The sequence below is a fragment of the Molothrus aeneus genome, chromosome 5 (assembly GCF_037042795.1).
Source record: "Molothrus aeneus isolate 106 chromosome 5, BPBGC_Maene_1.0, whole genome shotgun sequence".
NCBI lineage: Eukaryota > Metazoa > Chordata > Aves > Passeriformes > Icteridae > Molothrus > Molothrus aeneus.
Genome location: NC_089650.1, coordinates 42364296 through 42380677, shown reverse-complemented (window position 1 = coordinate 42380677; position 16382 = coordinate 42364296). Strand labels below are relative to the sequence as shown.

Sequence of the window (16382 nt, the reverse complement as noted above, 5' to 3'; positions counted from 1 at the left end):
GGATTTTAAAAGATTTTTTTTTAAGTGGTAGGCTGGTATATGGAATGGGTTGAAGTGCATGCTACTTTTCCTCAGGTTTTACTAGCAAGACTGACCTTCAGGAATCCCAGGTGCCAAAGACCAGGGGAAAAGACTAGAATGAGGTGTACCCTTGCTGGAAAAGGATTAGGTCAGGAGCAAACTGAACACACCTAAGTGTGTGGCCCCTGATGGGATGCAGCCACAAGTGCTGACTGAGCTGGCATATGTCATTGCAAGAACAGTCTCAATCTTTGCTTGATCATGGTAACGGGGAGAAGTGCCTAAAGATGGAGAGAAAGCAAATGCTACTCCTGTCTTCAACGAGCCAGAAGGAGAAACCAGGGAACTACAATCACCTTTATCCCTGTGAAGGTGATGGAATAGCTAATTCTGCAAACCATTTCAAGGCACATTAAGGACAAGAAAACTTTCAGGAGTAGTTTTCATGGCTTTACCAAGAGGTGACCAACTTCATACATTTCTATGATCAAATGACTGGCCAGATAGATGAGGGCAAGAGGAGTGGATAATGTCTGCCTGGACTGCAAGTGAGGCCTTCGACACTGTCTCCCATTAGAACCTCATGGACAAGCTGTTGATGTAGGGGCTGGATAAACAGCAGAGACGTGGATAGAAAAATGGTTGAATGGCCAAACCCAGAGAGGGTGATTGGTGGAACAAAGTTCTGCACCTGAGGAGAAACAGCCTTAGTGCCAGTACATGCTGGGGGCCATCCAGATGGATAGTGCCTTAGCAGAACAGGACTTGAGCATCCTGGTGGATGCCAAGTTGACCATGAGCCAGCAATGGCTGGCTACAAAGAAGCTAGCATTATCCTGGGCTACATGAGACAAAAGTGTAGCCAGCAGGTAGAGGAAAGTGATCCTTCCCCCATCTGGACACAGTTCTGGATAACTGGATCCGAGTGGCCCTGCTTGAGCAGGGGGTTGGACCAGATGACCTCCAAAAGTCCCTTCCAAGTTCAATGTTTCTGTGTCTGTGAGTGCAGCAGTGCGTGCTTCAGACCATTAAAGAAGCTGTATTCAGCAGACAGTTAAATAGATGTCTGTCTTAACAGGGAGCTTTTGAATCAGTGCCCTTCAGCATCCAATTGGCTTGACCAATTAACAGAAAGCACCAGCTAACCTGACACTTCTGCCTTCTTTTCTCTTGGGACCCCAGTTTGAAGCCCTTTTTAGAGAACAGGCACCTCCTTTCCTTCAGATACCTGAAAGGGGTTATCTCCTTTTTTCTGTCAGTATGGCAGAGGGAAGGGAAGACGCTGCCTCTGTTTTTCTATAGTAATTTAGTGGTTAGATCATTCTTTTCAATGCAGTTCCTTCAGCCATAGAAGATTGAATTAATGGCTTCAGCCTTCCAGGAGGGGCCTGCCATCATCCTGTAAGGGATTATGTGTGGGAGTGTGTGTGAGGGGGGCAGTCTGTGCACCCATTAATGACCCAGCTGGGTGCAGAAAGTGCTGCAGGCTTCAGAGGGCATGAGTGGAGGGAAGCCCAGAGCCCAGGGCTGGAAGCAGCCATGCTTGGAGTGGCTGTGGGCAGTTCTCCTTCCTCGTGGGAGAGCAGTTGTGCCTGTCTTCTGTTGAACTGTGATTTGTATGCAGAAACAGACTGCTTCCCGCAGCTGACTGGCCTGCCTGCTGGGCTGCTCACCTGCTCCAGCTATTTTCAGCCCATGAATCTTTTAATGAAAATGGCATTTACGTAGAAAAGGAGGCAATGTGAAACATGGAACACAATAGGAAGTAAAGCAAATGAGAGAAAAATATGTGCCAGCAATCCAGAAGTCCAGAGACTAAGCATTTAAAATCTCAGTAGTACCTTTTTCTTCCTTCCCAAAATTTTTCAATTTGTGATGTTTATTTGAACTCAGAGTGATGGAAGATGAGAAAAACCAGAAATGGAAATCTGTTCTTGAGGCAGCTGTTTGGATATTGAGGTATTCACATGAAAAATGGTCTTAGATTTCATCCAAGCTGGAAATACCCTTAAGCAGAAGTACAGAACTGTGGTCCCCTTCATCTGGTTTCTTTTGTAGAGAATTCAGTAATACATACTTTAAGAAAATGCAGGAGAAATGTCTCCATTTTCTTTACAGATGAGAACTAAGGTATTGTCTGAATCAAAAGGTTCCTGTCACAGAAAATGGATGTTAATTTACTTGATTGATCTTTTTTTATGAATTAAAATAAGAATTTCCTTGTATGATAATGTGTTCCACAAATATTCTTGTTCAAACTTCAATAAGGGTGTCAATTTTGATGATGCAGCCAAACTATGATGCATTTATTTCTGTAGAAATACATCTATTTTTCATATTAGTAGATCAGTAATTTTACCATTAATTTTTCATTATTAATAATACTTGTGCTTTTTAATACAATAATAATATATCTGGTCTTATTTAGTATGTTCATAAAATATTAAACTATAGATTTTGCGTTTTTATGCAGTGTGGTGTTACAAGCTGTTTTTTCTTCGTTATACTTCTTTAATGCCATTCAGTTGTATCAGAACTGACAGCTATTACTCTTCAGTATTTTCTTAGAATTTTATTTTCTGTTATGTCTTGGGTGCTTCTGTGATGCAGAAGCTGTTTGATTCAGCTCAGGCCACTCCAGAGCAGTTGAGGAAATGGCATTGTATAATTCTTACATAAGGGAAAGAGTGCCACCTACTGAAGAACTAACTCTGCTCTTGAGAAGATTGTTTCTTGACTTGGTTAGAAGGAATGCTTATTCTTTACTCTGAGATAATTTTCAACTGAGTATGGCTAATTTTATATTTGGAAAATTATTTATGGAATAACAATCAATTTGAAACTTTAAAGACACAGAGGACTATGTCATTGTATCATTGTATCGTGACATTCAGAAATATTTCTGTAATTTTCTAGATATTGACTGTATTTGCCTGAATCTTGTAATATTGGTATTTTTCCTCTGTATTCTGTGCAAAATACAATCTTAACTTCACTCCCTTAGAAAACAAACAAAAAAACCTCTCAAAAAATGGGAAATCTACCATCCTAACTTAATACCTGTAGAATGAGAAGAACTTTTTAAACTGCATTAAAATTCACATTTTTACTAGTGATCAGTCACCCAGGGAAAAAAAACAACTCAAAGGGTATTGGTTTTTCATATTCTTCCTTCTTTTCAGAAGTATGAAACTTGCAATCCAATAGCAGTTTAGGAAAGGCAATAACTCTTTTTCTTTACACCAACAGTTGCCCCAGAAGATCCTAGCAGAAAGGTGGATGGTGACACCATTATTTTCTCACACGTGCAAGAAAGGTCAAGTGCTGTCTATCAGTGCAATGCTTCCAATGAATATGGATACTTGCTAGCAAATGCATTTGTGAATGTTCTGGGTAAGACTTCATATTTTTCTGTTTTCGTGGGTATTCAGTTGTCTCCTGCTAACACACAGACTCTGCTCAAGCCTTGCTTGAGGTCTTCATTGGGAATCGGTTTATTTCCTGACCCCTGTAAAGAGCAAGGGTATACATAGCTTTTTTTTTTTTTTAGGATATTTCTGAATTTCACTTTCACTGTTCCAAAGTGAGAAGGATAGATGTGAAAGCTGGGAAAAATTGGAAGAAATTTTATCTTTCTTTTGTTTTTTTTTTTTGTTTGTGTAAGTCAGTCAAACAGAAGCCCAACAAAGAAGGCAGGAATTAGTGTTGCTTAAGTTAGTACATTTCAATACAGTTTCATTGAGTCTGGATGTTTTGGATTAGTGGAATGGATGATCTCCAAGTTACTGCTGCAAGGGGACATGATTATGCATTTGTCTCTAAGGCTTCCCTGGCATGTGTTTCTGATTACAATACAATATGTTGTGGTCCCTCTAATTCTTTTCACTGAATTTAAAAAAGCTAGTAGCATAATCCTAGGCAGAATGGCCTCTAGTGACTCTCTTGCAGGAACTGGCAGATGTGTTGATTGACACTGTCCTTTAAAAGACAGAAAATGTAGGTGTTACACCAAAAATGCATCCTAGCTTCTTTCTGCCTGCAGGTTTGTTTGGAATTAGATAGTTTGGTCTGTACCCAGGAGATTATCTTCTTGAAGTATGTACTGATTTAAATTTTCCAATTGAAATCATTGCCTTTGGTGCCCATCACTATTACTTGTAAATAGGCATGAAACAGTTGTTTTTCACAAGATAATTTCCCTGCATTAACTTTTCCTCAGGCTAGTACCAGTAGTAGAATGTATTTGAGCCCAGATTGAGACCCAAAATCATCCCAGGGAAAAATGTTTTTATGTAATTTTTTAGGCCATTCTTGATGTCTTTGTATTTTGTATTTGTATTTATACTTTTTACTATGTATTTGCTATTTGTAACTTTGTAACTATATGCAGATCTCTTTGTCTTTTCAGCTGAGCCACCAAGAATTCTAACTCCTGCTAATAAACTGTATCAAGTCATTGCAGACAGCCCTGCTTTGCTAGACTGTGCTTATTTTGGGTCACCTAAGCCTGAAATTGAATGGTAAGCTCCAGCTGTGCTTATGTAACAGAAGATGAGCCACTTATATCTATGGAAGTAAACACTTGAAGCTTTAAAATTTTCTAAATCTATTTACAATTTCAAAATAATGTTTTTAAAATATATGCTGTTTACAATTTGCTAATGCAATATTGCATGTACTTAATGAACCAGCAGTAAAGTTACGCCTACAGAGTCAAGTTTAAATTTCTTTGAGTGCTTCTGTCTCTATTTTCTAATGTGGCAGTCCTAAGTTTTATTTTATTGGCAATAAAACCATTCAGAATTTAACTGTGATGCTGGCTAATGATATTACTTCTTGTACCAAGGTTTAAGGGAGTGAAAGGTAGCATCCTGCGTGGAAATGAGTACGTTTTCCATGATAATGGAACCTTGGAAATTCCAGTGGCTCAGAAGAGTAATGCCGGTACATACACATGTGTAGCAAGGAATGAATTAGGAAAGATACAAAATGAGGTGCAGTTGGAAATTAAAGGTGAGAAATTAGTCATTCTTTCATCACTGATTTTCAGAATTTTACAGAATTTCAAACTTTCTGGATATCTAATTTTAATTTTAAATTTCAGATCCAACGATGATCATTAAACAGCCAGAATACAAAGTGATTCAGAGATATGGCCAGGTTTCTTTTGAGTGTATAATAAAACATGATTCTACCTTACTACCAACAGTTACATGGTTGAAGGACAATGATGAACTGCCAGATGATGAAAGGTAAGGACCGCATAGTTTTCCTTTATTTTTAATTTTCTAGGTCCTTTTGTCTGCTCCTTTTCCTTATCTTTGAAAGGAACATACTGACCTATTGACATATTTTCCAAAGAAGACTGATAAACATCATGGCTATCCAATATTTGGTGACTAAAGGACCTACCTAGTGTGATGAAAATATCAAGATAGAATTAAAAATAAAATGAGATGTAAACATTTATACAAACTATGCACACTGGCCTTATAGGTTAAGTGTAAGGTAAAGATAATTGACTTAAGAAGCTAAACAAATAACATAAAACTATTTTGCTCTGGATCACAAATATTTAAAATTTGTTTGAATATATTTGAAAAGAAAAGCGCATTAGAATAAAAATCACAGTGGGAAGATGGTCAAGAGCAATGAAGAAAAAAAAAAAGATTATGTTGTCCCACAGCTTAACTTGGGTAAACATAGCTGTTTAGGTATGTACAAGTATATGGGATTTGATAATGTTTTATGCAAGTTTCTTATTACAGTACCAGTTATTGAAAAATCAGTGGCTGAATTTATTGTATTTACAGGTTTCTAGTTGGTAAAGACAACTTGACCATTATGAATGTAACTGATAAAGATGATGGAACATACACTTGCATAGTTAATACTACTCTGGACAGTGTTTCAGCAAGTGCTGTGCTTACTGTTGTTGGTAAGAATGCTCTCAAACTTCTACTGTTAAGTATGAAAACAGCATTAGATTTAAAGTGAAAAGCACAAACAGAGTTTTGATTTTTAGGACAGGATAACAGAAATGCCACCTAAGTGTCAATGTGTTTCAGTTTTTTAAAAATGTAGTCTCACCTTACAGTTTGCATTTGAGTCAGCTGCTTACAAGATGACTGAGTAGCTACAGGGCAGATTCATGCTGTATAGCTTTTTATTTTGACCACATCTGAGCTACTACAGGAAATTTAATTTTGGAGGGTATTTGAACATGAACCTGGTAGAGTCACAGAATGGCTGTGGTTGGAAGGTACCTTTAAGGTAATTTAGTTCTAACCCCCCTGCCTTGGGCAGGGACACCTTCCACACAACCTGTCTGGGCAACCTGTTCCCATGCCTCACCATAAAAAATGTCTTCGTAATACATAACATAAACCCACTCTGCTTTAGCTGAAGCCATTCCCCCTTGTCTTACCACTACATGCCCCTGTGAAAGTCCCTCTCCAGCTCTCTTGGAGCCTGTGTATGTGCTGGGGGCTGCTCTAAGGCACCCCCAGAGCCTTCTCTTCTTTGGGCTGAACAGCCCCAACTCTCAGCCTGTCTTCATAGGAGAGGTGCTCCAGCTCTGTTGTCACCTTGGTGGCTCTCCTCTGAACTCCTTCCAACAGGAACATGTCTTTGTTGTGTTGGGAGAGTGTTATCTCAGGAATCTCTTCAACAATTAAATTATGCTTCAGAAAGACTGAGCAGACTTGGCTGTATGACTTCTCATGGATTGTATTTTTAGCTTTGTTCTCTTTTAAGTTTTATGATTGCAGATTCTTGCCAAATATATTAGTTTGCCCTTTCTCCAGTTTGTAAGAAAGTTTTAAGTAGATTTCCTGAATGATTCTTACATGAGTTCAATCTGAGACTCAGAGCAAATATGTTTGTGTTTTAAAATTCTGCTGTGATCTTAAGCCTATCCAGGAATGATCTAAGCCAAAAGCCTAGCACTCATTTAGGAATTTTTATAGGATTGCTTAATTTATTTATTTTCTTGATCTGTCATTTTAAAAATGAATAAAGTATTCAAGAATGGTTTTTTAGCCCTTCAGTGAAAAATTATAATCTGTTTTTTTTTTTAATTAAGCATTTAATCTAAATAAGTTAACTTTTCTTTGTCTCTAATAACTATAGTCTTTAACTACCTACAGTATTCTGTTTCTTTGGCTACTAACTGATTAAATCCTTTATATTAATGTTCTTTTCAGCTGCTCCCCCAACACCAGCTATCATTTACGGTAAACTAAAACAAAGTTCTCTTTCTACATCATCAGGCAGATATATTGCTCATTTGCCTGTTGCAATTTCTTTTTGCCTTTTTTCTTTCCCATTTTCCTCTGTGTGTGTCTGTGTCTGTGTGGTTTCATCCCATTTTACTGACTACTCCATTACTGTAGCACAGAACTTTGGAATGTTACAATGCAGGCTGCTTTATATTTAGGGAATAATTGGTTTTCAGAGATAATTTTAATTAAGATTGGGTATTGGATGGCAATGTTTTTCTCATAGACCACACTGTAACACAAGTTAGTTATATAGTAAATGAAATATCTAAAATGTAAATCCAGTTCTTTGGTGAAAGGTAATTCACTATTAAAGACTTTGCACCAACCAAATTATGTTGTATGTTAACATTGGTTTTGCAGCCTTGTAGTCCTGCTCTATTTTATTTCATAGTTTATCTTAATTTTACTCCACTCATAAGATGAATATGCTCATACTGACCAGTTTGAATTATAATTGATGAAATCACCAAAATTTTAAAATTTAAGTTAAAACTTAAAAAAAAAAATCTGTTAGTCAGGCATAGTCTTATATTTGATTATATAGAACCTTAGATAGTAGTATGTTTTCTGAATTTGGGGATTCAAGTGCAATATATTAAGCTAAAATACTTTTAAGTGTAAGGGTTTTAAGCACTTTTATGTAAATCCTATCAGTGAAAGTGCTTATGTATTCTTACCTGAACCTAGTTATTAGTTGTGATTTTTGTGTAACAAATCATATAATAAATTACCTTCATGAATTTGGAACAGACAATTACATCTTTATGTATTATAAGGATTTATAATAACAGCTTGCATGGTATTTCTGAGTCTTTTTAAAAGAGCAACAAAAATAATTTAGTAACTTGCAATTAGTTTCTGTTTGAAGTATACTTGTTTTGAATTCATATAAAAATATTTGTAATGGTTCTAGAAAAGCTTCTTTTATATGAATGTTTCTTTATTTTCCATGTTGTATGAGGTATGTCTGTTGCAATAGATAACCACCCATAATCATTGAAAGATAAACTAAAGAGGCATTTCATAATTCCTTGCATCTTGTCACATTTTTATATCACAGTGCACTCAGACATAGCTAAAAATAAATACCAATTCTTGGTAAGGTATAGAAGTTTCCAGGTTACATCAGTTCTCCATTTTTGTCTGTTTTGTAATAATTGCATGCTATTAGTCTTTAAGTCATGCTTACATAAGTGAGTAGACCTGCCCTGCTCTATTTGTGGAGTTCTTTAATTGGAATGTAAGGATTTTTTTCAAATATTAAAGTACATATTCTGGTTTGGTTACTGACTTTGTGTTCATTTGATTTACAGCTCGGCCAAATCCACCCTTTGACTTGGAGTTGACAGGTCAGCTAGAAAGAAGTATTGATCTCTCATGGATACCAGGGGATGAAAACAACAGTCCCATTACAAGTATGTTTGTTTGTCTACTACACTACATTGAAGGTTTTGTTCTAACTGTTCTCAAATTCCAAAAATTTCTGGAATAAATGTTGTGTACAGCGTGGGGAAATGATAAATTAATTCTCTACAGCTGCCATTTATTTACATAACATACCCTTAATAACTACTGTACAGCCAAGCAGGAAGACCAGAGGAGCTGGGCTTTTTGGGGCTTTTTTATTCAAAAACTTGTGCTAGATAATATAGAAGTTATATTTACTGATATGAGGTCTGTCTGACAAGGTCCAATTTTATGAATATGTAGAGAGCAGTCTTGTACATTGCTTGTATGCTTCTGAATGAGAGAGCTACTAACATCTTGCATTAACTCTTTTGTAATTCTGTGAATTTGAAATAGTATCAGTACCACCATTGTATGTGATTATCCATTTCTACTGGTGCAGAAGTTTATTTTTCATGAAAATATAAAGTAGATAGTTTTTCTGGGTTTTTGTTCTAATCCAGACCATTAAAAGAATAAACCACATCCATAAAACTAAACAATCTATACAATTTTCAGACAGTAAATTGATATTAAATGCTGTTATTCTTCCCATTAAAACATAATGAAAACTCTTGCTTATATTGAGCAGAGAGGACAAAGGGGGAATTTAGGAGCAAGGAATAAAGATATTAATGTTTGTTTTCCAAAAAATCATGGGATCAGAAAGACTTTTTGGCATTACTTTTTCCCTATGAGCAACTTAATTCAATTATTTCATTATTTATGCAGTGTGTTTTTAGATGATAAGAGCCACAAGTTGCTAAGACCGGTGTGGATGTTATGTTTGGAACAAATTAGACTGACTTACTGGGTGTTGCTGTCCAGGGTTTGATGGTGGGCTGGTATCAACACTGAAAACAAACCATAAGGATCAGATATCTGGAAAGGAAAATTTGTAAAAGACAGAGTTTCACAAGTTTCTGAACACATGAAAGATTTTGGCTGCATTTTAATGAAACGCTAAGTGATTTTTCTGAAATTTTATGGTCTCAGGCATCTCTAATGTATATCAATTAGTAATATACCTTAAAATATAATATATAGACATCAATGTAAACAGTTAAATAGTGGTTTATTCATATACATAAACTTTTATTGGTATTCTCATTGTTTTCCATGCCAGAAGTGTGTCTTTCTGTAGGAATGAGATCACACTGTTGCAAAAGAGTTAGTGCTAGGCAGTGTTGTCTCTTGTAGGTTTTTCTAGAACTATATACTGCATGCACTCTCATATTGGAAACTGAACTCTTCTAACTAAATAATGCTGGGTTTAATTATAATACAATTTATATTCCTGCATGGTCTTCTTAGAGCATGCAAAATAAGGCATTTGCTTTCTAAGTAAGCCTATTTCTTTTGCTGCTGCTATCACTTCAAAGTGCAGTTGAAGACTCAAGGATTGCACTTCATTAGAAGTGATCTGTTTGCACAGTATGACAGACATGCTAGAATCTCTCTGAAAGCTCAGATAGTTTTTTTTTCCCTTGAAGTTGCCTATAAATAATTCTACTGGAGTTGCAGGCAGAAGGCTAGTGGACAGGGAAGCAAAAAGCAGTAGTGAACACCTTTTTTGGCATATAATGTTCTCACCTTTTCAGCAAGACTTTATCCAGGAGGCATCCCATCCCAAGACCCATATCACTGAGCACACAAATGCAGCAGTAGCTCAGTAATTTGGGGTCAATTCTCCCTCTTACTACTTAGGTCAGAATTAAATCTGCCAGCCAGAAGGCTATGATTAGTACTACTTACCTCTTTTACATCTTGCTCCTGAAATTGTTCATTTTTCTACGTGGTGCTTGCTGTAAGTATTCTTCTAAAAGAAATTTCTAGATGCCACTCTGATTTTTTTGGTAGTTCAAACAGGATCAATCTTGAGTCATATTCTGTCTCCACCCACACATGAGATAGAGGAAATTCTTGTTACACAACACACAAATATTTGATGCTCCAGGTAAATATTTGATGCTCCAGGTTCTGTGGAATGTACTCAGACTGTACATTCTTTTCCCATTTTTTTATTGAGTCCTAAAAATTCCTCCTAAGTCTTTCAGAATTCATGTCTCATATCTTACAGCAAGGTTTTTTGGCTGTTTCACATCTGTAAAAAATGTCCTTTTGTCTTTCATAATGAATATAATTTTCTTTTTGGAATTCTACAAAATTATTTACCCCTGAGGTTGTATGCTTTGTAAGGTCTTAACAGTAATCATCATAATTTTCACACAGAGTACTCTCAAAAAATTTAGTTTCTGAACATACATTCCCTGATTTAATTTGAAGATAATGAAAAGTGCTCTCAAAAACTTTCCTCAAGTATAGGTTCTTGACTTTAAATAGATTTTCATTATACCAGTTTCACTGTGGAAAATGAAATATTAAGGGAGTTTTAAATTTATACAGGTATTGCCTGCTGTCTGCTTGATACAACTAAGAACAATGTATTTGGCAGTCAAATTCTACTTCCTTGCTGTGATAGTACAAGGGCTCCCATTAAATTAAAATCCGGTACCTGACAGAGAGCTTTTGTAATAATGTGTTACCTGAGGGATGGCTGCATTAATGACAGTAGCAAAGGATAAAAGTAAGGGTTTATTTTTTATATTTCACCTTTATTTCTACTTTTGATATCCACATTATAGATTTGTGTTAGATTTATGGATTTACATGTCAGGTTCCGTGATTTTTGAAAGCACTGGTTGGAGCAATCCCTTCTGGCTAGCTCATTCAGAAACGCCTGTACTTGTCTGGGAGGCTGTTTTGAGTTTTGACGTGGGGTTGGATTCAATTCCTGCTTGCAGGCTTTGTGGTCGAGTTTGAAGACGCGCTGCACGAGCCGGGCGTGTGGCGCTACCAGACGGAGGTGCCTGGCACCCAGACAATGGCGCAGCTGAAGCTGTCTCCCTACGTCAACTACTCCTTCCGTGTGATCGCCGTCAATAGGATTGGCAGGAGCCAGCCCAGTGAGCCATCTGAGCAGTACCTGACAAAATCTGCAAGTAAATAATTATTCCCATTTCCCAGGGATTGATTCCTGCTATGAATAGCGTTGAGTTTGCTTGGAATCACACACCAGCCATTCTTGTTCACGTGTAAATATTTTATTTTTAGGTCCTGATGAAAATCCTGCTAATGTACAGGGGATAGGCTCAGAACCTGATAATTTGGTAATAACATGGGAGGTAAGTTGGGTCTTTTTTCAAGGTTTCGTGTGTTTTCAGGTTTGTGAGTAGCTTTTTTTTTTTAGAACCAATGATGAGAATACCCAACTGCCTCTTAAAATATTATTGAAAAAGGGCTAAATTCATACATTTCCCATCTTCATTTTCATGAAAAAACTGATTTTTTTTTTTAATATGAAAATAAGTTAAAGGTGGAGGGCAGATTTCCTTGCATAATTTCTCAAGATAAGCCAATAATTAGGTAATACAGGATGTTTTGCTGCCAGTTTAGGAAAACTTCAAAATATAAATTGAGGTTTATGTCAAGGAGAGTCTAACTTTTAGAGTGAATACTAATGTGAATGTTACTTCTACTGTCACCTTTTATGATAAACTAATCATTGTGCACTTTCTCAGTAGAAAACTTTGGTTGAAGTTTTTTCCATCATGCCCTTACCATCATGACAGGAGCTGAAGGAGAGCCATGTATAATCAATTTGCCCTCTCAGGCAAGAAATATTGCCTAGGGTACACTCTTCATAAGGAGGTGGTGCAAGTCTGGTTTTCTCTCTTCCACTTCTTAGGAAATATTTGAAAACGAAATATATATACAGAAATCATAATGTGCTATTTGTGTAAGAATTAGCCACCAACATCACTCAATGTGCTTTTTACCAAAAAGTGAAAACTGAAAAAAATGGTCAATTGAAGTGACCTCCTGTAAAAACTAAATTGCATAACTTTCACCAGTGCTTCTCTGTTGCAGAATACAAATGTGAATTTTCAGTGACATTCTATAAAAGAATCAATGTACTTCTTTCTAAGTTGTGATTTTTCAGATGCTTCAGAATATTTTAAAAAATATTTCTTTTCATTTCAGCCTTTAAAAGGTTTTCAGTCTAATGGACCAGGGCTTCAGTACAAAGTCAGCTGGCGCCAGAAAGATGTTGATGATGAATGGACATCTGTTATAGTTGCAAATGTATCTAAATATATTGTGTCTGGTACACCAACTTTTGTTCCATATGAAGTAAAAGTGCAAGCTTTAAATGACTTGGGGTATGCACCAGAGCCATCAGAGGTGATTGGACATTCAGGGGAAGACTGTAAGTTTTGTAGTTTGACTCAGTTATCCTAATTAAAAGGAGATAAATGTGTAGCCTGAATGGTTATTTAAAATACTGAAATATTGATATGGGGAATAGTAGTTATTTTTTTAATTGAAAGGAAGCAATTCAGAGATAATAAAGGCTTCATGCTACTCTGTAGTATCAATACTGAAAACATAGGAACATTTTAACCTGTTCCATGAGTACAATGCAAAGACTCATTCTAAAAAACTGTTTGTGTGGTTTTTAATTCTAACTAGGTGCTTGTTGCATCCTTTCCACACAGTGCCAATGGTTGCTCCAGGCAATGTGCAGGTTCATGTTATTAACAGCACATTAGCAAAGGTGCATTGGGACCCAGTTCCACTAAAAAGTGTCCGAGGACACCTTCAAGGGTACAAAGTAAGTACGGTCATTCTCTTCCATATTTATTACAATAGATCAGTCTCCCTGTATGAGATTGTATCCAGACTGAAGTAACTGACATGGAGGAGGACTCATGCTTTTCCCAAGTTCTGCTGACAAGAGCAAGCTTTGATACAATTCATACAGAGTTCAGCAATGTTCCAGCCTTGTAGCACTAGCTTCCTGTGACATTGTCCTTGAAGAAAAATGGCATGTGTTTGCAATCAAGCTTGCACATGTTAAACAGGCTAAGAAATGGTAACAGTTTTACAGACCTTTTTCCAAAGTAATTGAGAGGATGTGAAGAACTAGTTTTGGTAGGACTCTCTTCTAGGTGTAATGCTAAGGTTACTCATTTTCTGCTTCAATATGATCAATCATGTCTTTAATTCAGAGTAACTGGGCACTTAGTAGCATATGCTGGGTTCTGTGTCTTTTTGGAGGCCAGGAAAAAGCTCAGTGTAAAAGCTCAACTTAAGGACATATGAAATGGCAGAAGATTCAGAGTGCTCATATAATGGAAGGAAACTTATTCTAAGGTAGTGTGCTGCCTTTGGTCATAACTGAAAAAGTTGTGCTGGAGAAAAAAGACTGCAATTTAATAGAAAAGGGGAGACAGAATGACTTCAAGATTTGAAACTGATGTCCCTGGAGGATAGGGAGAAGTTGCTTCAGTGAGGGTATACTGACATCCTATGTAACAATAGAAGAAAATCAAAGTAATTCCTTCTTTGCTCCTCTGTAAGTATTCTCATAAGGGTGTTCTAACAAAACAGATTACTTAGCCCAAACTAGATTAAGACTAATTTGAACTACTACTTTTTAAGTGAAAGGAGGTAAAATAAGTATTTGAAACATCAAACCAGTAAAGAGTATTTGGAGAAGAATAAATGTACACCATACTTATAAAATGGAGCAGTCAAAAATGTTGAAACTGAACTTCAGTTGGTTACCACATGAATGTGAGTTCCTGGTATGTAGATATCTCTTTCCTGGCAGAAAATACCACCATCCAGGGAGACTTAGACTGTCTGACATGTAAGTTCTGTATGACATAGTATGAATGTTTGTAGCTTGTGTGCTACTTTGCCACACTAACACAATAAACTCAGTTGAGAAACAGGACTTCACTAGTCTCTTAAATGTTATCTATTAGATGAACAGCTTTACATCGGCCTGGTATTTCATGCAGAAATGGGCAATCAAAAGAAAATGTCTGTTATATGAGGATTAAAGAGTTGGAATCTAGTGAAATTAGTGGTAGTTATTAATCAAGTTACAGCAACACTAAAGCTCTTAATCCAATCACAAAATTTCTGTTAAAGATTGATAATGATACCAAAACCAAAATCCATAGACACATTTCTGCCTGTACAGCAGGTGTTAAGTTCAACAGCATGGTTACAGTGAATTGGCATCATCCAAAGTTTTTTTCCTCTGAATTTCAGCGTCTGAGGGTTATCTTCTGTCCTGTGATCACTAATGGGATCACTTTCCTTTCCACATGATCCAGGGGGTTTGCCATGTCATGACCACTTCTATTTAATTTGTTATGCTTTCTCTATATAGGATATAATTTTTTTTCTGTGGGGAGGAGAGCCACACAATTACACACACTAAGCAAAACTGAAGGTCAAATAAGTTACTTGATAATAAATAGTAAAACAAGCTCACAACCACAGGATTGACAGCAGACCCCAGAGCACTGAATAGTTTTGCTGTTCTGGCTAGGACAGATGTGACAATGATATATCCTTGAATAAGTTGCAGATGCAGCAAGAATACCTTAAATAATTTTTGCAAATACAGCTAAATCAAGCTAAAATAGGTTAAAGATTAGACAAGGCAAGAAATAATAAGACCTGGTGGGTAGCTGTTGGTAAAAAGCTTTCTCTCAATACAAACTGAAAACTTTTCATGGATGAAGTATCTTCATCATTGACGTAGCTTACAAAGCACATGACGAGCTCTTTGTAAACACAGACGCAAAATCCTACCAGCACACTCATTCTTTCCTAATTAATAAAATTCTTTCTGTCAGTAGCCCAATATACAGTGTTGCACTGGGGGCAGATTTCTTAACAAAGAGAGAACCAAGAGAGTGACTCAAGAGTCACGTCTTGAAGGCAGATATCTGAACAAAGCAGAAAGATATGTAACAAAGCCATCTACAGCACATAATTCATATTTTGCTCTTGTATTAATCTAGCTATTACTTAATATACTGCAGTACTATAAAGCTTTTCAAACTTAGGAAGAAATTATGGAAAATGTGATGCACTCTATTTTATTATAGCTTTCAGTACCAATAGTACCAACACTTCAATTTTTGTTAACTTGTAAATGATTTTCTACACTAGCTGATAGGATAAGAGCTATTGGATGACAGCTGGTGATATTGAAAAACATTAACTCAAATCATGTAAAACATAGTGGCATTTAAAAGTGATTGGAGTGAAATGGTATGTTGAAAGCTGATGTTAGTGCAACATTGCTTTATAGCTGTCTAGCTGGGCTTTGCAAGTCTTAACAGCCCCTTTTTTTTAAAACTCCTGTGTGAAATCCCAGCTTCCTAAATTTAAGAGATGTTTTGCAGTTGGCCTGAATAGGAATGGATTTTTTATTCATTTAGATTTCTTAATGATCGTTAGCTTGTGATCATATTCACATGATAATGATGCTGTGAAAAATAAACAATTATGTATTTGAGGCTGACAGTCTCAGGAGTAACACAAGTCTTTTGGAGGGGCAGCTATTAATATCTTTCAAGTTACCATGGTAGAGAGACTGTGTAGTAAAGAGGGTGCAGGGAAAGCACCTCTAAGGCTCATATGTGGTTTTTTAGAAACTCAGTCAGCTCAATGGACACCAGAATCAGCTTTCTCATCTGACCAAATTGTCACATAATTGGAGGGACAGTGTTCCCATCCCTGGGTGGAGATCATTCCAGTACT

At 36.5% G+C, this 16382-nt stretch overlaps 1 protein-coding gene across 26 annotated transcripts in view; it reads left to right on the top strand.

Moving 5' to 3' along the window:
* Positions 1-16382, top strand: part of NRCAM (neuronal cell adhesion molecule) — a 146499-nt gene that overhangs the window by 97844 nt on the left and 32273 nt on the right. For 18 of the 26 annotated variants that reach the window (XM_066550419.1, XM_066550426.1, XM_066550420.1 and 15 more), the window contains 11 exons: positions 3271-3414; positions 4430-4541; positions 4868-5034; positions 5126-5273; positions 5835-5959; positions 7227-7256; positions 8618-8719; positions 11555-11752; positions 11865-11935; positions 12795-13020; positions 13310-13425. In XM_066550419.1, coding sequence (XP_066406516.1) covers positions 3271-3414; positions 4430-4541; positions 4868-5034; positions 5126-5273; positions 5835-5959; positions 7227-7256; positions 8618-8719; positions 11555-11752; positions 11865-11935; positions 12795-13020; positions 13310-13425 — 1439 coding nt within the window. The remainder of the gene's footprint in view (positions 1-3270; positions 3415-4429; positions 4542-4867; positions 5035-5125; positions 5274-5834; positions 5960-7226; positions 7257-8617; positions 8720-11554; positions 11753-11864; positions 11936-12794; positions 13021-13309; positions 13426-16382) is intronic. The other 8 variants (XM_066550436.1, XM_066550434.1, XM_066550421.1 and 5 more) reach the window with 1 other exon arrangement.